The sequence below is a fragment of the Narcine bancroftii genome, chromosome 8 (genome assembly GCF_036971445.1).
Source record: "Narcine bancroftii isolate sNarBan1 chromosome 8, sNarBan1.hap1, whole genome shotgun sequence".
In the NCBI taxonomy this organism is placed as follows: Eukaryota; Metazoa; Chordata; class Chondrichthyes; order Torpediniformes; family Narcinidae; genus Narcine; species Narcine bancroftii.
This window is the reverse complement of record NC_091476.1, coordinates 157,188,717-157,210,590: the sequence shown is the minus strand read 5'-3', so window position 1 is coordinate 157,210,590 and position 21,874 is coordinate 157,188,717. Positions and strand designations below refer to the sequence as shown.

General features: G+C 40.5%; 1 protein-coding gene across 13 annotated transcripts in view; it reads right to left on the bottom strand.

The window, feature by feature from the left end:
- fndc5a (fibronectin type III domain containing 5a) overlaps positions 1-21,874 on the bottom strand; it is a 95,486-nt gene that overhangs the window by 28,411 nt on the left and 45,201 nt on the right. For 3 of the 13 annotated variants that reach the window (XM_069895596.1, XM_069895597.1, XM_069895594.1), the window contains exons 4-6: positions 16,685-16,810; positions 10,788-10,921; positions 4,342-4,452 (exon numbers count right to left, since the gene is read on the bottom strand). In XM_069895596.1, the coding sequence (XP_069751697.1) occupies positions 4,411-4,452; positions 10,788-10,921; positions 16,685-16,810 (302 nt within the window). In that variant the 3' untranslated portion in view covers positions 4,342-4,410. Of the gene's footprint in view, positions 1-678; positions 4,453-7,850; positions 8,962-9,094; positions 9,357-10,787; positions 10,922-16,684; positions 16,811-21,874 lie in introns of those variants that run through there. The other 10 variants (XM_069895590.1, XM_069895603.1, XM_069895602.1 and 7 more) reach the window with 8 other exon arrangements.

The following is a 21,874-nucleotide window of genomic DNA, read 5'->3' as shown; positions in this document are numbered from 1 at the left end:
GTTACTTTAGAGAAATTAGATGTTAAAAATAAACATTTTGCAAAAAGCAGTAGTTTTTAGGAATATTTTAGGCATAATTTTCTCTAGGTCACATGTTCAAAGTTGGAATCAATCACAATACAATCATCTCTCAGGTAAATTTTAAGAAATAATAGGGCAATTCAGGGTATTAGAGAAAATAAGAAGCTAAAATTCATCTAAACTCTTAACTTGCCCTCTCTGGACCAGGGCATGGGCAGTCGTGTCTAGTGGGGGGCATCTTATAACAATAATAGAAGATAGGGTTATTGCACCTCTTAACTTGGATACAGCTGGCTCATTTTTTAATAAAAATAATAGACCTTGTGCAAAAGTGATGGCGTTTTGGATAGCATAATTATACTTATTTAAGGAAGCATTAAGAATTTTAAAATGGCACGAAATCCGACTGTGACATTCTCTCATTCGGAATCCATGTCATTGAATTATAGATTTAATATAGATTGTTAATTATGCTTACAAAGCGTAACATCAACATCTTCTAAAGAAATAATTACCGTACATACAAGTGTAATAGTCAATGCAACGTAAACGCTGACCCCTCCCCCCCGATTTTGGTCCTGGCTGCCTGCCCACTGGCGCTCCTAATGCCGCGACCACTGAATCCCGCCTATGCCTCCCCCCGGTCGCCCGCCCGCACGTCGGAGCTTCCGACACCCCTACTGAGGACTCTCGCCTGGTGCCCACCGGAACTCCTGACGCCCTGACTCTCGTCGAGGCCCCGGCCACCCATCCCAGCCCTGAGCGCTTGTCTCAGCCATCTGAGCGCCTGACGCCTCGAGCGCCTATGAGCACCCGATGTCCAGACCACGAACCCACACCTTGGCCACCCGTCCGTGCTCCTGATGCCCCAACTGTGGACCCTCGCCTCAGCCACCCACCCATCTGATCTCCCAACGTGTTGACCGCGGAACCTCGCCTTGGCCGCATGCTCAACAGAACTCGAACATTGCGGTCAAAAGTGGTATGCGTGTAATAGTCGACTCCCTAAAGTTCACCTGAAAAATTGCAACCTATGATACGGTATTTCTAAAGGCACATCTTTGAAATAAATTTGCTTCTTTCTTGAGATTCATTTTTAATAGGGTGGTCAGCCAGCACCTTCCCCCCCCCCCCAGGGTGACAGTGGCTAATACCAGAGGATAGTCATTTAAGGTGAGTGGAGGAGAGTTTAGGGGAGACAGGAGATTTTTTTTTACACAGTGCTGTGAGGGAGGGAAGAGTTATAATGATGTGGAGTAGATTTATACAAGTCATGGGCTGAAGCATCTGTACTCCTCTTCTAATCCACTACAGTCAAATCTGTGCATTTTCATTGCCACCTCCCTATCAAATTAATGTGACCTCTGATTCAGAGTTTTACTTTGAAGGTGATATGGAGATGAATTTTCCCCTTTTCTGTTTCTGTGAAGTAGAGTTGGTGGATACCATGAAGAAAGAGAGCCATGTCTCCAGTACATTCCAAAGTACATCCTTGGTTTCCCTGGCATGTTGAGACAGTTCTGGCCAGCGTATAGAAAATGGAAGAAGGAAATCCCAACCTCCAACTTTAATTTGGCAATATATAATCACTGGTTTGCTTTAATTTTTTTAAAATCTGTAGTATTCATTGCCAAAAACTGGTGGCTGGTCTGGGCTCCAGCAGGTGATCAAGGTATGGCACATGACTTTGAAGGGGGTGTGCTCTACTAAATGGCATGCATAGGAAATAAGAAAGTCACTTTCCTCCAGTATCCTGTAGGTGTAGGTCTAGGCCACTCAGTTAGAAGCTATTGAACTACTGGTATTCAACTTGATTCTGGCTGAGAAATTAACCCAGAAACACAAGGATTGCAGATATAGAATCTTGAGTGAACACAGAAAATCTGGAACGACTATTGACCAAGAGAATCCCATTTGGTTGTGTTTCTGTCCATGCTCCTATCCATGTACCTGTCAAAATGGCTTTTAAATTTTACAAGTGTCCCTCCCTCTACAACTTCCTCTGGCACCTCATTCCATATTATTCACCACCCTCTTTGAAAAATGTGCTCCCCAGATTCCTTTTAAAGCTTTCCCCCTCTCACTTTAAATCTTTACCCTCTAGTTTTAGATTCCCCTATTGTAAGGGGGGGAAAAGACTATGATTATTTACCATATCTATGTCCCTCATGATCTCATAAGGGTTTTCTCCACGGAGAAAACTCCCAATCTGTCCAGCCTTTTCATTAAAGCATTCTTGGTAACATTCTTGTGATTCTTTTCTGAACCATTTCCATCTTATATCTTTCCTGTAGCTGGGTGACTGGAACTGAGCACAATTCTCCCAAATGTAGTCTCGCCAAAGTCTTGTACAGTTCTGACATGACGTCTGTGCTCCTGTACCCAACGTTTCAGCTTACAAAGGCAAGTGTACTAAACACTGTCTTCACCACCGTGTCTACCTGTGTCACCAATGGAACTATCTAACTGGGCCTTCAATTTCCTTCAGGATCTTGTATGTCTCAGTAAACCCCCCCACCTCCTCATTCCCCTTAATGCCAAAGAGTTTTTTTTTAAAGTTTCAGGTTTAATATTTTTGTATTAACACTTATTGCTCCACAATTGTATAACATTTAATTAAATGTTAGGGAGCACAAATATCACCACAATTCAACTGCTGAAACATTCCATGGACAGCACACCAAAAAAGAGTGACATTAATGCGGGTCCCCATAGTGTAGGAAGTTTGAAAGTGTAACCATAATTCTTTGAAGGATTCCTCCAATTAAACATTCTAATTAGATATTACTAATTTATCACTTGTCATGTCATTTCAGACCATCATGCCTATTCTAGCTCCCAGCTGAAAAATCCCATCACTCCCATTCCTCTCTTTATTTCCCTGAAGGCCTGCAACTTAATCCCTCTCACATGTTCATCAACTTCCCCTGTCAAGGATGAAATGAAAAGAAAAACAGCATGTGCTTTTAGCTTGCTTCGTACCTTAAAAACGTAGTGTGAAATACTTTTTGGTTAAATAACCAAAATTACATTAACTGAACTGAAAAATATGACCAGATTTTTATAATAAATAAAAACTGGAAAGTACTCATTAAGTCTCTGCTCTTCCCTAATTTGGTATGGATTCACCATGCAGTTAAGGAATGAAAAGATAAAAGAAAGTCCTCAACAGGTCTATTTTTGCAACTAAGGATTTACTCATCTTTATTTTTAAAGGTACACTGAATAATTGGCCATAAAAATAACAAAAAAAAAATGTTTGAATGTTTTAAGCTGGTTAGTGTTAATGGCTTGTGGACAGAAAAGGCTGAAAAGTTAAGGAATGCTATTTCTTGGAGGACCATCACCTTCCCAAGATCGTGTTATATGGCGAGCTCTCCACTGGCCACCGAGATAGAGGTGCACCAAAGAAGAGGTACAAGGACTGCCTAAAGAAAGCTCTTGGTGCCTGCCATATTGACCACCGCCAGTGGGCTGATCTCGCCTCAAACCGTGCATCTTGGTACTTCACAGTTCGGCGGGCAGCAACCTCCTTTGAAGAAGACCGCAGAGCCCACCTCACTGTCAAAAGACAAAGGAGGAAAAACCCAACACCCAACCCCAACCAACCAATTTTCCCTTGCAACCGTGTCTGCCTGTCCCGCATCGGACTTGTCAGCCACAAACGAGCCTGCAGCTGACGTGGACATTACCCCTCCATAAATCTTCGTCCGCGAAGCCAAGCCAAAGAAAGAATTTCATATTGCAGACCATATGTTATTAAAAATATTTAGCTTGCAAAGTCAAAATCATTCATAAGCAAAGCAGATTTCAGGTCATTGAGAATGGGAATAGAAATATAATAATCTTTGCAACAAAAAATATCTTTGATGAACTTCAAAAGTTGCTTGCCATTCTCCTTGTAGAGAAGCTATATTGATTGCATTGAGATCATGAAGCGATGTCATCTTAGAAACTGTGATCCAAATTCCCCATTTTATCTTTAAAGATGCTTAATATCTTGCTGTTTATGGTCTACATGGCATCAGTAGCTTGCCTTTTAGCAACAGCTTTTGTCAAAAGTTTCATCAGTAAGAGAACATTGAAGCTATGCATGCGATTTTGAATGTTTTGTTTCTGATTAAGAATATCCCTTCAGTGGAATGTAGAGATGAAATATCAGTTAGATTGCCTTTCGCTACAATGTACAAAATAATCAAAACTTCTGGAACATTTCCTCTGGTAAGGAGTTAAACGTCTTGTCCTCGTGAAAGATTATCCTTTTTAGGAAGTCATGATTAATGTGTGCTTTTAAATCTGTTTATGAAGCGGGGTACTCACAGTATTCCAATGCTGGCTGATGCCTCCCAAGAGTAAGTTAATGGCTTCATTAAATCACCTGCATTGTAGTCAGGCTTCAATGGTATTTACAGAAGGCTTGTTCTTTGGAAACTGAAGAAGAGAATGAAATTGCTATTTAAAGCAACATTTATTATCATGTGATGCTCTCATGGCTGGCCTAAAATTATGGCTGGTCTGCACATGAGATAGTCCTTGTTTACTGCTTAAGATAAGTTCATGAAAAGTAAAACATAGTTGTATTTGTTTGAAGATTCCTCACTGAGATACTTGTTTATCAAATAGCATCTCCGAACGATAGAAAAGCATCCTGCCCATAAAGTTTACATTGAATTTCCATCCCAATCATTTCATTTAACAGTTTTAAATGGAATTGAACATAACAACAAAGAAAATGGAAGCAGGAGGAGGCCATTGGCTCTTCAAGCCTGTGTCACCATTCAAGATGATTTGCTCTATTCTCTGCCCCAATGATCGAGACTCCACAACCAAAGATTTCAGGCTTTATAATTTGTTGCTTTTTTTTGTTCTCATTAATATTTTAATTTAAAAGTGCTTTGACTCAGTATGGAAATACTTTCTCTCTTTGAAAGTTAAACAATCTGCCCTGAGATCAGCTGAAAATGTATATTTACTGTATGTCCAAAATGCCAGCATTGGGCCTGGAATCACCAAGCACTCACCTAATGCCCAGTCATGTACTGAATATTAGACCGTCAGAAAAAGCAATCTGCTGGAGGAACTCAGCGGGCCAAGCAGCATCAGTGGGAGAAAAAGAATGGTCAACGTTTGGGTCTGAACCCGACAACAGGACAAGAAAAACCTCAGAGTTGTGAAGTCGGCCAGCATCATCATGGACGTCAGGCTCCATCGAGGAAATCTACAGGAGGCGGTGTCTCAAGAAAGCAGCCTCTATCCTCACGGACCTTTACTACTCAGGCCAGGCCCTCTTCTCACTGCTATCATCAGGAGGGTGGAACAGGAGCCTGAAAACGTACACCCAGCACCACAAGGACAACTTCTCCCCCTTTGCCATCGGATTTCTGAATGGGCAATGAACCACAGACACTACCCCACTTTCTCTTATTCTTTTGCACTCATTTATTTGCTTTAAAATATAATTTTTAAGTAATATTTCCACTGACGCTGCTGCAAAACAACAAATTTCATGAGATATTTATGACAATAAATTCTGATTCTGACTTTGTGAAGGGTTTCGCCCTGAAGTGCTGACGTTCTCCCCCCCCCCCCCCCCCCCCCACTGCTCAAATTGCTGAGTTCCCATGACAGATTGCTTTTTGCTCCAGATTCCAGCATCTACAGTCTCTTGTGCATCTCTGCCTTAGCCAGATAACCTGGCTTCACTGACCAATTTTCAGATTTAGGACTGACCAATACCAAGGGGAAGAAAATCAAATTAAATTTCCTGAGCACAGAATAGAAAGAGGTGTTTTAATTATTCAATTTTCTATCAATTGCACCAGATGGCAGCTTTAAATATTTTGTTTAGCTAAACAGAACCAAACATATATCTAATTTTCAAACTGTCATAACAATTATGATTCATGTGCAATCAAGGCATGTAATAAAAATCCTGAATGCTTGCAGAGATTCGCCTCCTGTGTGCTGACAAAGTGATTACATCAGTGATAGTAAGTGCCTTATATTGGCTGTCACTTTAACACAATCTGCATATCCTGTGCATTATCCATTTAAGTGTCTTGCAATTAAATCCGTTTCTTGCAACTTGTCTTTTTGCCCTATAATTAAGTACCATCTACAATGACATTAGTCTACTGATCATAATATATAAAAAATATATATAATCTGGTTGCTCTATCTAAACCTACCTTTCACTGCATTTTAGCTAAAGACCTTAAACTTTATTGTAACAATGCTCAAGTTGTGGTGAAATAATGATAACATTTTATTTGTTTATTTCAATATTTGCTTTGTTTTAAAAAAAATACTTTGCAATCTGTGAAAGCTCATTCTTGTAGAAAGTGCCAATGTCAGTTTGTTGTTTGGCCTGTAGCCTTTGTACTTTGGCAAAAGGGAAGCCAAGATGCTTGTGAGGTATAACAGGCTATGCATTTGCAATTAGGCATGTAAACCATCCCTCTGCAAGGTCCTGCCATGAGGGAAAATGGTGAGCAGTCGATTAGGGGTGAGGATGGAGGGGAGATGTTCACCAGCAAAGACCAGGACCAAGATGAGGAATGCCATCAAACAAAATGTCACACCGAGCATCTGTTGGTCTCCAGAGCAGATGACTAAATGCTTAGGCAAAGCAAGATTTTGAAGAGCAATTAATATGATGGGAGGTTATTCACTATCAACAGTTGCCTCTACAAGTATTTATTTCCACTTTTATCCATAATTTGCATTTCATGTAAATGGCAAAGTAGCATTATAAAGTTGTCAATGAAGCTTTCGGGAGCAAAATGTTCTCCATTTGCCATGGTTTGTCTCTATTGTTTCCTTCCGATTTGATCTCTAGCTCTTTTCCATGTTGGAATCAATAATAGGATGAGCTGGAACCAACTTTGCCGATGCTGCAGTTATTATTGGTATGTGGGAACGCATCAGAATGTCTTTGGAGCTAACTTACGAAGCCTCTCTCCATTGCTGCTTGCGGCTGATTCTGTCATCGTGGAGATTCTTGCTAAGGTTCCCAGAAACTATTTCTTATGTTGATTATTTTAAGCAGAATACCCTAAACACTTTGATCTTCAAAATTTGTCTCAATAGGTTCTTACCGTTATTATCACTGAAACAAATCTCTACCATATGTATTGTACTAACGTAACTTGTAAACGTAATACAGCTGCAGATAGACCAAGGGATTTAACGACTTGGAGAGACTCAGCAGATCACGGTCACACAGCACCCATAGGGAGCAAACGCTGGGCCCTTCATCAGAAATGATATCAGAGTTTCTCCAGCACATTTGTATGTTGCACCCAACCCCAGCATCTGCAGAATTTGACTCCAAGGGATGACAATCTTCAGGTACAAGAAAGGACCTTACAGATAATGTCTAAATTAGAAACAGTTGTATTCAGTGTAAATGAAGCAGAGTTGTCTTCAGCTGTACAAGGATTGTTTACCATAGGTGGCAGCATGTGGAAACTTTTATTTTACTCAATGAATTGATCTGCAGCGCTCTTCCTAAAATCAGATCCAACAGGAAAATGCATGTGATTCTGATAAAATAGTGATTCACTGGCCTTCTCTGTGTTGTATTATTTCTGTCACTCTTACCTGACTCTTTTCAGATTTTCAGTTCTTTGCCTCATGATGTAGATTCTAAGAAATTATTTGGTGTAGAAACATGAGACTCTGAATGTTTATATCAGAAGATGGCCTCCAGTGTGTTTTTAATGGCTCCCATTAAACTGCTTATCAATACATCTTTATACATTTTTATCTACACATTAAAATGCTCAATATTACTCAACTTCTGAATCAATCAAGTAACCATGAAACTGTGTCACTTTTTACACTGCAGGCATTTATGGAGGAAAATGAAGACTATAGAGAGTAGAAGAATGAGGGGAGATTTGATTGAGGTGTACAAAATGATGAGGGGTAAATGCAACTAGGCTTTTTCCACTGAGAAGGTTTGGTTCCAGAATGAATGTTAGAGGTGGGCACATTCCAGCACTTGAGAACTTGGGCGGGGGAGGGGGGGGGAGGTTGCTATCAACTAAAAATGTGCTGATGGGGCGAGCACGGGGGTCGGAGGGGATATGCTGTTGGATGTGTGGGACCTACCTGTGCTGAAGGATGCGGGGGCAGGTGGAGAGTCGCTAGCGTGCATCAATCTAGATGCTAGTGACGCTTGACGCACGCTAGTGATGCGGCCAGAGGGGTGGGCTGACGGTGCGTGATGGCCACGAGCGGGAGGGCACAACACCCCTTGGCACTGACCCTGCCACTGAGGTTAAGTGAGATTCAGAGTTTAGAGGGAACTTCTTCATGCAGAGAGTAGTGGGATCGTGGAACGAGCTGTCTGCTGAAGTGATCAATGCGACCTGAATGTTAACATTTAAGAAAAATTTGGAAAGGCACATGAATTGGAGGGGTATGGAGAGCTAGGGACTCAGTGCAGGTCAGAGAGAGTAGACAGAATAAAAGTATGGCTGAGACTAGAAGGCCAAAGGGTCTGTTTTCTGTGCAAAAATATTCTACAGTTTTGCATTTAAATTTAAGAAATACAGCATGGTAACAGGCCCTTCCAGCCCTGAAGCCTGTCCCACTCAAATATCCCAATTAACCTACATCTCCGTTTTGATGGGTGGGAAGAAACTGGAGCAACCACACAGAGATGCGGAGAACGCACAAACTCCTTACAGAGAGCACCATATTCAAACCCACGTCGCTGGCCGTGTAACAGCATTGTGCTAACTGTGAAGTAAGAATAATAGCTGTGCCAAAGGAGTCTAGGATGACAGCCCTCCTGTTTGCTGCTCTGGAGTACTCGATTCTGAAGAGCTCTTGGCTTTGTCTTTATTAATGTTGAAATACGAGTGGGAGGCTTGTTGAAAGTGGATTGGGAGAGCAGGTAGCGTTTCACGGAGGAAATTATGTTGTGAAGCCCTGAAGTAGCAATGAATAGAAACAAAACCAGAATGTACAAAATGATGTCGAGAAGAAACTGACAGAGAAACACATAGCTGAGAAAATAGACTGGGTTATGGAAAGAGGATGCATCTATTTTTATTGAACTCACTTGAACTTGATGAGTCCCTGCCCAAATATCTGTTGAATTCCTTCCCATCAGTGATGGAGATGGTGAAGCAGTGTGCTGCCAACAATCCAAGAGGATTCATTTCTTTATTTTAGTTATTTTGAAAGTACATATTTTTATCTTCTGCTTATGCTTTCTTACTGAATCCTATTGAGAATTTTATAGGTCCAGTCTAAAAGTAGCACAAACTGCTGTATTGGCTGTTGTCATCTTCAAGGGATTTTCAATGAACTTGCATACAGGCCTGATGCCAAAGAAAATAATGTTATGGTTTTATACACTCATCCAATATTAGGGGTTGGCTATCATGTTTACTTGTTTTACAACTGCCACATTTGGCAATAAAACCTTTTTTTTTAAAAAAAAATATCCTGAGGAGCCAATACGAGTAGGACTGGTCCTCAGCTTCAGCGTGAAGCAAATGTCCCGAGAGAGAGACCCGGTGACTGGATCACTACTGGGGAGAAAGATTAGCAATGGCAAGCACTGATGTTTACAGAAAGGGACTGATAGAATCTGGGGTACTGTAGCAACAATTATTTAAGTACTTGGCACAAATTTACATTCAGTTCAAGATCAACAACTGCTTGATTATACAGTGAGGGCATGACAAGTGCAAATTGTCACAATTTCCTAATTTTGCTGCTTCTAAACATATCTATTCAGCCTTGTATATATTGACATGGTTTTTTAAGCAAAAAAAAATGAACTACTGGAGCAACTCAGTAAGTCAGACAGTATCTGTGGAGGCAATGAGATACTTAACGTTTTGGGTTGAGACCCTGCATCAGGACTGACAGTGCAGAGAGGAGGGCTTTAAAATCCCGCCACCACAGATGGCGGCGCCTATTAATCAGTAGCAGCCACGAGGGGCTGCAGACTCCGGGGAAGTGAAGGTGGAGCAGGGCACTGGGGGACGGGAAGATCATGCGCCATCTGAGGGGGTTAAGTGGAGGAGACGACCCGTGGGGACGGTGACTATGGCGGTGGACCAGTGAGGGGGATCTGTGGCTGGGGGACCAGTGCTTGTGGCAGACTGCTGGAGGCTCGAAGCAAGGAACCTGTGGAAGTTGTGGATTGCTGCCGGCAGACACGCGCTGGGGTGCCGACTGCTTGGAGACTGGCTCAAACTGGCTGGAGGGGTGCCAGGTATCAGAGCCAGGATGCGAGGAGGGGCTGAGGGCACTGAAGGGTTCCTGACTATGTCGGAGGTTCAGATCTGGAGCTTGGGTTGCCAACAGTTTGGACTGTACCCTGTGTGGCTGTTGGGGCTGAGGAAGCGCTAGGGGCAAATCTATGGACACTCAGTGACTCTGGGGATCTCCCTTTTGCTTCTCTCTCTGACTGTAAGAGGCACTTAAGCAATTTCTGCTGGGGGAAAATCTTGCAGCAGGCAAAAATAAATTTCATGTGATGTGACACTTTTTTATTAATATGACAATAAATTGAATTTTGATAGCCAGGAGAATGGGAAGTGCCACAGGTGAGGTCGGGATAAAGGCAAATGGAGGTGGACTGTAAACTCAGAAGACAATGGCTGGTGAATTCCTCCAGAGGTTTATTTTAGATCTCCAGACATTTGCTTGTGACTCAATTTGATATGTTTTTGTTTCTTTCACCTTTGCATAAAAAAAATTAAATATAAACTCTTTGAATGGCAGCCATTGTCTCCTACCTTGCTGCGTAACAGCCCACCCGTTGGGTGCTCTGGAGTGCTACATTCGGAAGAGCTCTTGGCTTTGTCCTTATTATTGTTAGGTTCGTTGTCTTTGATGATATCGTATTGCCTACAAAACAAAACGATCACACCTGCAAACAGCGAAAAAAGTGAATCAATTGTCAATCAATACTCAGGATTTAGAAATAACAGGCATACTGGGAGAGCACATGTAGAGAAGATTAATAGTGCCACGTCCTTCCTCTCAGCCATTGTTCATCAATGGAAACATTCTTAAGCATCTAATCATTGCATCATTTAGTATTACTATTAGTCCCTGAGCACCTAGACAAGAGGGAGCTTGTAACTGATAGCTTTGAAGATGGATTTTATTGCTTTGAATCATTCCAGTATCTTCTCTCATTTCTCTCAAGTGCTCTTACTTTTCTCAAGATGACTGCTAAATACAAAAGTGCTTCTGCATCCAGTATCCTGTCAATAATTGATTTCAGACCTCCTCATGTGGATTAAAAATATCCTCTACTTCCCCTTGTATCAATCACTTTAAATCGATGCTCCTTGATTCTGGCCTCGCTGTCAAGAGAAACCTTCAATTTTCTTTGCTTCAATTAAATCTCTCAATTCTTAAGAGAAAAAGCCAAGCCCGTTTATTTTTTTCTTGATAGCTAAAATTCTCCTGTCCAAGTACCATTCCAATAAATCCTCGCTGTTCTTTCACTTGTCTAATCACAATCTTGATCTCCTATTAGGGAACCAGGCTGGTCCAGTGACAGAAATATGTGTAGGCAAATATTTTGGGTCCAGGAACCATAATGTCATTAGTTCAAGTTAATTATAGATAAGGATAGGTCTGGTCCTTGAGTTGAGATTCTAAATCGGAGAAAGGCCAATTTTGTGGAAAGGATTAAGGAAGAGTGGATTGGGATAAGTTGTTTTTCTGGCAAGGATGTGTTCAGTAAGGGAATGGCCTTCAAAGGCAAACTTTTGAGAGTGCAGAGTTTGCATGTTCCTATTAGGATTCTTCAGCTTGGCTTCGCGGACGAAGATTTATGGAGGGGGTAAAAGTCCACGTCAGCTGCAGGCTCGTTTGTGGCTGACAAGTCCGATGCGGGACAGGCAGGCACGGTTGCAGCGGCTGCAGGGGAAAATTGGTGGGTTGGGGTTGGGTGTTGGGTTTTTCCTCCTTTGCCTTTTGTCAGTGAGGTGTTAATAGGCATAGGGAACCTTGGTTTTCAAGGGATATTGCGAATCTGGTTAAGAAGGTATAGCAGGTATAGGCACCAAGGAGCAAATGAGGTACTAGAAGAGCATAGAAAATCTAAGAAAATACTTAAGAAGGAAATCAGGAAGGCAAAAAGAAGACATGACGTTGCTTTGGCCGATAATGTGAAGGTAAACCCGAAGGGTTTCTACAAAGATGTTAAGAGTAAAAGGATAATAAGTGACTAAATTGGTCCCCCAAGAAGATCAGAGTGGTTGTCTATGTGTGGAGCCTCACAAAATGGAGGAGATCTTAAAACAGTTTTTTTTTTGCATCATGATTTACTCAGGAAACTGCCATGGTGCATAAGGAAGGAAGGGAAACAAGCAGTAGTGTCATGGAACATATAGAAATTGAAGAGAAGGAAGTGCTCGCTGCCTTACAGTGAATAAAGGTAAATAAATCCCCTGGGCCTGATATGATACTCTCTCGGACCTTGAGAGAAACATTTAAAATGTCCTTAGCCACGGGTGAGATGCCAGAGGATTGGAGGGTAGTTCATGTTGTTTTGTTGAAAAAAAAGGCTCCAAAAATAAACCAGTAAATTACAGACCAGTGAGCCTGATGTCAGTAGTACGTAAATTATTGGAGAGTGTTTTGAGAGATCAGATATACAAGTATTTGGACAGCCAAGGGCTGATTAAGGATAGTCGGCATGGCTTTGAGCGTGGTAGGTTGTGTTTTACAAATCTTAGAGTTTTTCAAGGAAGTTACCAAGAAATTAGAGGAAGGAAAGGCTGTGGATGTTGTCTACATGGACTTTAGTAAGACCTTTGACAAAGACCCACATTGGAGGTTAGTTCTGAAGGTTCAGACACTAGGTATCCGTCGAGAGGTTGCAAACTGGATTTGAAATTGGCTGAATGGGAGAAGATAGAGAGTGGTAGTGGATGATTGCTTCTCAGATTGGAGGCCTGTGACTAGTGGTTTCCTTGAGGGATCAGTGTTGGGACCATTGTCGTTTGTTGTCTAAATCAATGATCTGGATGATAATGTTGTAAATTGGATCAGCAAGTTTGCTGATGACACCAAGATTGGAGGTGTTGTGGACAACGAGGAAGGCTTTCAAAGCTTGCAGAGGGATCTGGTCCAACTGGAAAAATGGGTCAGAAAATGGCAGATGGAACTTAATGCAGATAAATGTGAGATGTTGCATTTTGAAAGGACAAACCAAGGTAGGACATACACAGTAAATGGTAGGGCACTGAGGAGTGCAGTGGAACAAAGGGATTTGGGAATACAGATACATAATTCCCTGAAAGTGGCATCACATTCAGACAGAGTTGTAAAGAAAGCTTTTGTCATCTTGGCCTTCATAAATCAAAATATTGAGTATAGCAGTTGGAATGCTATGGTAAGGTTGTATAAGGCATGGGTGAGGCCAAATTTGGAGTATTATGTGCAATTCTGGTCACCTAACTACAGGAAGAATAACAGTAAGATTAAAAGAATGCAGAGAAGATTTACTAGGATGTTGCCAGGTCTTCAGGAGTTGTGTTACAGGGAGAGTTTAAACAGATTAGGACTTTATTCCTGGACCATAGAAGAATGAGGGGAGATTTTATAGAAGTTTACAAAATTATGAGGGATATAGACAGAATAAATGCAAGGAGGCTCTTTCAACTTAGATTAGGAGAGATAAATATGAGAGGGGAAAGGTTTAGTGGGAACATTAGGGGGAATCTCTTCACCCAGAGAGTGGTGGGAGTGTGGAACGAGCTGCCATCAAATGTGTTAAATGCCGGCTTGCACTTAAGTTTTAAGAATAAATGGGAGAGGTCTGGAGGGTTATATACTGGGTGCAAGTCAATGGGACGAGCGGAGTAGTGTTTTGGCTCAGACTAGAAGGGCTGAATGGCCTGTTTTCTGCACTGTAGTGTTCTATGGTTCTAATCTTCTTGTAATTTGGTAATAATAGTAATTTAACTGCAGCTCAAACCTTCCTCACCAGACTGGACCACAACATCTAGCCTTAGAAAATGCTTCCCCATTGGAGCAACAGCAACTCCGGTGTTTAACTGGAGCCCCATTTGCCTTCTAGAGTGAATACAAAAGATGGCCTGACAACTATACAACTATGAAGAGCAAGACATTCTTCTTGCTACACCTGCTACTATTTAAAACTCCTGAAAAAAATAGGCTTGGGGTGGGGGGAGGGGGGGGAAATAAACAAGCAAACTACTCCCCCTCTGTTATCCCTGCTTTATTCAAGTATCTGCCGAGGTGTTTTTTTTTCTTATTGCCCAAGCCCAAAATATTGGTTAGCCTTTAATTACTTTGGATCCTGGGTGACCTGCTAAGTTTCTTCAACACATTTGTGTATTAGGGAAATGAGACCCAAGTATCAGAGGGACCGGTTTTTCACATGAAGGTTGTGATTGTATGGGATGAGGTGCCAAGAGAAGAAGGAGAATCTGAATTTATTGTTGTGAACGTGTCACGATATCCATTTTTTTGCGGCAGCATTAACTGTGCAAATATTGCTGTAAATTACATTTAAATAAATGAGTGCAAAACGAAGAGAAAGTGAGGTAGTATCTATGGTTCATTGTCCATTCAGAAATTATGATGGCAGAGGGGAAGATGCTGAACTTGTGCCGCCGGGTGTTCAGGCTCCTGAACTTCCTTCCTGATGGTAACAGTGAGAAAGAGGGCATGGCCTGGATGGTGAGAAGTAGAAGAGGCGGGGACAAGTACACCATATAAAAAACATTTGGATAGGGAAATGGGCCCTATGAAGGAAATGTTATTAGTGTAGATCAGGGCTCCCCATATCTTTTAAACCATCAACCCATTCATGGAATACTTGATCCCTCATTGACCCTCAGGCATGGAATCTTGTTGTTGGACAGGTGGGTGGAGGGGAGAGAGAGGGGGGTGCTGGACTGGAGTGGGAGGGGGGCTACCAAACATACAAAAAAACACACACATCTTCTATGGTCAATCTGTCCTCCCATTCACTCTCCATTCATTCAAAGGTCAAAGCCAAAGATAACAAGAGGTTGGCCCTCACTGCCATAGGTGCTATTTTCCATTGATCCACCCCTGCTTTCCTCTGCAAAAGTTCAATCGACCACCACCCTGGCATTATTGACCCTCTTTGAACCCTCTGGCATTTATTAACCCCTTGGATAATCCTAATGACCCCACCTTGGAGACCCTTAGTTTAGACAGAGCTCAATGCCCAAGAACAATGAATGACATTGGGGGAGATGGTGTGATTCTCAACTACTGACCCTTGCTGAAGAGGATTTATTTCTTTACGTACATTCCTTTCTCAATACTTTGCTTGCATAATGGAATTAGAGCATGGCAACTCTTTGCTAATCTCTGAATGGCCTTTTCACTCTAGCCCACTTTACAATGATAAATAAATATAATCTACACATTATGGTTGGAATGGATGAGCTGAAGGGCCTGTTTCTCAACTATTCATCTGAAAAATGCCCCATGTCAATCTTACAGAAATGGGACATTTGTAATTTGTATATCAATCAAACTGATGGAACTATCTCAAAACATCCGAAGGCAATGCTGGAGAGAAGTTTAGATGCTCACTCATATAGCCTTTGTTGTTTACAACTTTGTTAATAGAGCAGCTGAGGCATGGACTCCTGGTCGTGGCTGTTGTGTTTATCAAAAGAGGGTTGCACTGGAATAAATAATCATACTTCTTGAACAAATAAAAACTTGAGTCATGGATTGGTATTGAGTGGGCAATTTTGTTTAGGAATTCACTACTGGAAGTCTATGAGATTAACATACTGTATTTCATGACCAACAAGAAGTTGAAATCTACACTTGGGCCATTTGCTTCTGGAAAGGAACAGATGAATTGATGTTTCGATTGTCCAATCTTTGTCAGAATTCACTTAACCAATAACAAAGCTGCTGAAATGTAGTAAACGTCCCAGTGCAATTAAAAATTGAAAGCTGGGTAGTAGCAGATGAAGAAAGACATAAACACTGAAGATTGGGGCATATTACCAATATGGAAGAGTTAGTTGGAGTGTTTATGACAGGGTGAATCACTGGATGTTATAATGTTCTCTTTATTGCTTGGATTTATTGCAGGGTGGGTTCAGAATATTATTGGAGGTGGGAGAGGTCTGGAGAGAAGGTGGAGTGACTCCAATATAAGGTAAGAATTTTAATTTGGTGCACTGGAGGACCCTGAGATTAGTTGTTGATGGAGAAAATGAGAGGAAGTTAATTGCAACAAGGGAGATTGATAATGAGAACCTATCAAAAGCGAGAGTCAGAGGTGGTGAATGCTAATCAGTTTTGACATGTTAGGCAGTAGGAATCAGATAGAGATGGGGGGGGTGGTAAAATTATACATGCTAATAATGGATAGTTAGCTAGTGGGATTATCAGTGTGATTGGTCACATATAAACAATTTGCAGATTGTTAGGACTACAGGGTTCAGTCTTGGCTGCTCACAGGTTAGTAGGCATATGGCCTTCATTGAACGCACACACATCTAATTTCTGAACTGAATAATCAAAATGATAGGTATTGAACAAAAGTGCTGCAAAAATGCATCTAAAAAGCTTCTGTTTTGTAATGTAAAACTCCGGACCCCTTCACAGTGAATGCTGAGAGGGTAGCAAATGTAAAACAATCACCCACCTGCCCACATGACAAGAACAACCACAATGATGACCATTTCGCCTGTTCTCAGTTGTGTGTATCGCCGTGGCAGCATTTTTGTTGTCACCTCATCTGTTGGAGGCCAAACGACTGAGTTACAAAGCACTAGATTAAAGTTATGAGGCAATTAATAAAATGATGTCGCTGTGAGTAATGTCTGATTATTTACGCTGGAATTACTAAATCTTCCAACATAAAATCTCCATAAAGATATTAAAATATATTGTACAATAATTACAGAAAAATCACAGTGAAAATCTGAAATTTGGATGTAGAAACAATGATGTGTTGAAGACTGTTGTACACAATTATAGATTGTAGATATGTTGCAGCTACATGGAGAATGTTTTAATTCTGTTGTTATAAAATGTATACTTTGTAGGTTGATTAATTTAGCAAATTCAGTAGGATTTCTCCTCTGAATAATGCTATGTTAGATTTATTCCCTAATTGCTCCCTCTCCCTGTCTCTCTATCCCATAACATCTGCTTCCCTATTATTGGCAATATAGGTTTCCAGGGTTGGCTGGTCCCAATGCATGGTGATGAATAAGTTGGTTGGTTGCAATATGAAACATCCTGTTTGAAGTAAGAGAGGGAGAAGCGAGAAGTTGGTGGGGGGGGGGGGGGGGGGGGGGCGGAGAGAGAGAGAGGGAGAAAAAAGAGAAATGCGGAGAATTTTAAAAGGTACAAATGATTTAAGAAATAATTGGTGCCTTGTGTGGGATTGAGAAAGTTCTCCCGTTACTGAAACAATGGCACTATTTAAACCATTGCGCTGAAAGATAGATATATGTGTTAAGGAATGTTAAAGTTAAAATTAGAATTAAAAATCCAGTTGAAATGAGCCCCTTTTACACTTGCATCCCACTAAATTGGCGGTTCAGTATCCCAGGATAGGAATGGTGTTCACACTTGACCACTCTTAAATGGGACACTGCACGTGTTCACACTTGCAAGGAGCCATCCTTACCTTCTGCCGAAGCATCGAGCAATGGTGGACCTGCCCTAAATCCTGATCAATGTATTATGATCTTGCATTCAAACAAAATTAATCATGCCTAATTATAAACATAATTAAGCTTGATGTATAGCACAGTATGAGCATGTCAGCCTCTGTTGTTGTTGTGCCAACCTATATAAACAAGAGATCTTGGGAAAGTGCTCTCAATAAATAGCAATAGTGGACAATTTTTAAACAGTGTGGGAGAGTTCATAGTGCTAGAACGCACAATATCGAAACACGGGGAAAAAAAATGAAGGTGGACCTGCCCTCCCAGAATGCTGTGTGGTAGAGACAGGGCTGTATGCACAGCTGCATGCATGGAGCACTCATGAAGAGGTTTCTCTGCCGCACAGCATTCTGGGAAGCCAGATCCGCCATTGCTTTTATCCCTTTATAAATTGTGCCTTTAGTGCTACCATCTTTTCTTTTATCCCTTTAAAAATTGTGCTCTATTATTTATTTTCTCTTTCTCTCTCTCTCCTGCTGTAACTTTCTCATGGAAAAGTTTATACCAGTAGTTCTCAACCTTTTTCTTTCCGCTCACATGCCATTTTAAGTATTCCCTAATACCCCATAGGTGCTCTGTGGGATTGCTTAAGGTGGTATGTGTGTGGAAAGAAAAAGTTTCAAAACCACTGTTTTAATCATCCCTCATTGACTCGTTATGTGCACGATTTCATATCTCCAAAGGAAATGGGCCAATGGCAATTTTTCTCAAGCAAAATAAATCAGTAACTATTGGGTCTAGAGCAGTGATTCTCAACCTTTTTTCCCCACTCACATACCACCTTAGGCAATCCCTTACTAATCACAGAGCACCAATAGCATAGGGATTATTTGAAGTGGTATGTGAGTGAAAAGAAAAAGATTATAAACCACTGGTTTATACCTATATTTTAATCTTTTTTTTCTTCATGTTCCTGCACTCACACAAAAACTTGGGTCATTTCTATTCCAGAATGCAATTGCCCACTCTACACTTGCCTGATTGCAACGCCGGCATCGGCAGATGCCAGGGATTGTACTAGGGATCGAGGGAGTCTTTCTCTGGCGTGAGATTATGTCATCTCATGCCGGCGTTGAGAAGATTTTGCTTTCACAATGGACCCTTTTTAGGCCAATTGGCCATTAATTCCTGGGACCACTTGCAATTGTGAAAGGAGCCGTTGAAAGCCGGCAAGAATGTAACAGCAAAACTGTTATGGAATATCGTCATTAGCAGGTATGAGTGCTTCTGGTCAATAGTGAAAACCCCACTTCAGGACCAGGATCTGAAGAATGTAGATGGTATGAATCCATGTTCTAGGTATAATGACATCATGTTTTATAACCTAAACCTGGGTCACACTGGCGATCATTTTAATACTGCACGCTAATTAATGTCTTTTATAGAAATAATACAGACTTTGGTACTACAGCAACCACATCTTGCATTCTTTAATGTAGGAATACATTATAATGCAGGAGAATTATCAATAAAACTCACGATAGCCAATACATTGCTGATATTGCTAGTAATCCTCAAATCCTGTTGAAAAATGTGAACTAAAGTGTGAAGCTAAATAGTGATTATCTGTATACATTCAACTGTCACCATCTATCCCAATCTTAGCAGCTCATGTATATGAGCAGATTTTCCAATGATATTTATTTGGGATAGAGACCCTGTCTCACTTTTCTGTCTCCATAACCATGGAGAAATAATACTGTGGCCACACAGTAATTTCCTTTCTACTGTTTTCATCCCAATGTCAGTGTTGAACCAGTTAATGATGCAAAAGATGAAGGTTAGTACATTAGAACAACTTAACAATGTGGGGTGGCACGGTTACAGGAGCGGTTAGTGTGATGCAACTGCAGCTCCAGGGACCTGGGTTTGAATCTGGTGCTGTATGTAAGGAGTGTGTACATTCTCCCCGTATCTGTGTGGGGTTTTTCCCACCCTCCAAAAATTGTTTGGGGTTGTAGGTTCATTTGGATGTAATTGGGTGACATGTATTTAAATGGCTGGAATTGGCTTCTACCATGCTGTAAATATATTTTTTAAACCACAATAACTCTGAATCAGTAAAGTGAATATGACCTGCTTACGGAAGGCAAACAAGATTTGGATTTTCATTAGTTAATGCTGAAATTCTCTGACTTAGTTTGCATACATAAACATTATAAGATCAGAGGATAGTACACAAATGTGCGCCCCTTATGTTGGTTGCACTGTTGCCATATGTGAAGAATGATTAAGGAGAAAAAGATGGAAGTCAATTTACATTACGATGACATACAGTTGTGGGACACTAATCTTTGAACAGATTAGTGTTTAAAATTCTCTCCTTTATTGTATTGAACTATTGAAAAAGATTGACCCTGATAAAGCTGAATGTCACAAGGGGACTCAAGGATTTGTATTATGTGCCACAATACAATTTCAAGGCCTTCAAGTTTAGGGCAGGTGACTCACATTCAGGAGTAAAGGTTCTCTTTGCTGAAACAGCTTTTCTGTTTGATAAATAATCCCCAAAAAAACCTCAAAGGAGCAAAAGGTTCCCCTTCAATAAAATCTGAAGTAGTTCAGGGAGTATTACCAGAGATACTACATAAACAATGGCAGCTAAGCAGAGATAACACTCACATTATTACAGATTGCATATTAAATTTGTAATTGGTGATCATTTATGTTTACTGAAAGAAGTGATAATTATGCAAGATGAATAAATGAAATTAATTGGACACTTAAAAGGCACTGGTTGTAAGTAATTGAAAATGTTTCACCTCATCCATTTATTGTGACTTTCCAATTCATTATTATATACGTTCAACGAAAGTCTGCCATCTGCACTACATTTTTTGTTGTCTTAATGCCAACACTTTGATTTATTATTCAGAAATAAAAGAAGATGCTCCCAAGGTTTATAAACTAGATTTATAACATGAACAAAAGCAATTCAATTTAACAGCTTTCTCTTTTGGGCTGCTCATAAAACTACTTATTATTACTCTTGGGGAATGGTTATTTCCCTTGCGAGATTTCCAAGGACATGTATATGTTTTCAGTATAATTGTACTACAAGCCTAGTTGGATATGAAACGTGCACCATAAGGAACTTAGGTGGCAAAGGAATGAAAAAAAATATGCATAAAAAATATTCAGTAAAACATTGAGGATCATACTTGATAACCATTAGAACACTTTTCCCAGGAACAAACTCGTGCTTATAATCATTTTGTTCATTGCTTGTACTTTATTGCAGCAGGATCTATGGGAATTTTGTACAACCCAGTGTTGACTGAACACAGTCACAGAAGGAAAACATACTCCACAGCATGTTGTCTCTCTGTGACAGGATGTTGTGGAAGGAATATCACCATCCAATGACTTATTAAGTTCCACATTTAATATGGTAAAAAAATATGATTTACTGAAAGATTACTGCACTATTAAGGTCATAATCAGTTTTCCTTGAAGTTGATTATTTTCATGGATTATTCACAAACCTTCAGCAAACCAATTTATGGATCTCTTTTGTACCCTGGATGATGAGATCTAACACTTTATTTTAAACAATAAATAATATTTGAGACCTTATTTTTATCCAATATATTAATTTATGAATTTGGAGCACACATACCACATATCCATCCATGGGAATTAGTTTTGTTCTTTTTGCATACTTTTAGATTTATCTCTTACTCTACCCTAGCCTTACCAACCAAGTCTTATCCAATGTCATCACTTTAAATAGACCAACCTCCTCTTCTCTTGATTTGATTCCTACTAATTTTATATCCACTCAACTTCCATTCCTGGCCCCAATGACAGATGAAATTGTAAAGGAATTCCCTTCCTTAAGCATCATAGGAAGTTGGTGTGACTAGCCCACATATATTACCAATAAGGATTACGACTAACTAGCTCTTGAATGGCAAGTCTGAAGGTTTCTGGGTCATAATCTTTAGATAAATTCATGTTGTTTTATCAAAGATTAGGACTGTCCAGACTTGCAAACAAATGAGCTTCATTGAAACGGTATCCATTGTGTGCCTATTTTCATTCATGAGACAAAATAAAACTCTTGATGGTGCTTCAGTGAAGAGAATATTAATGAACCTTTTGCAAAATGAATGCCAGTCAACAGGACGTATTTACAGAACCAAACATTATTAATA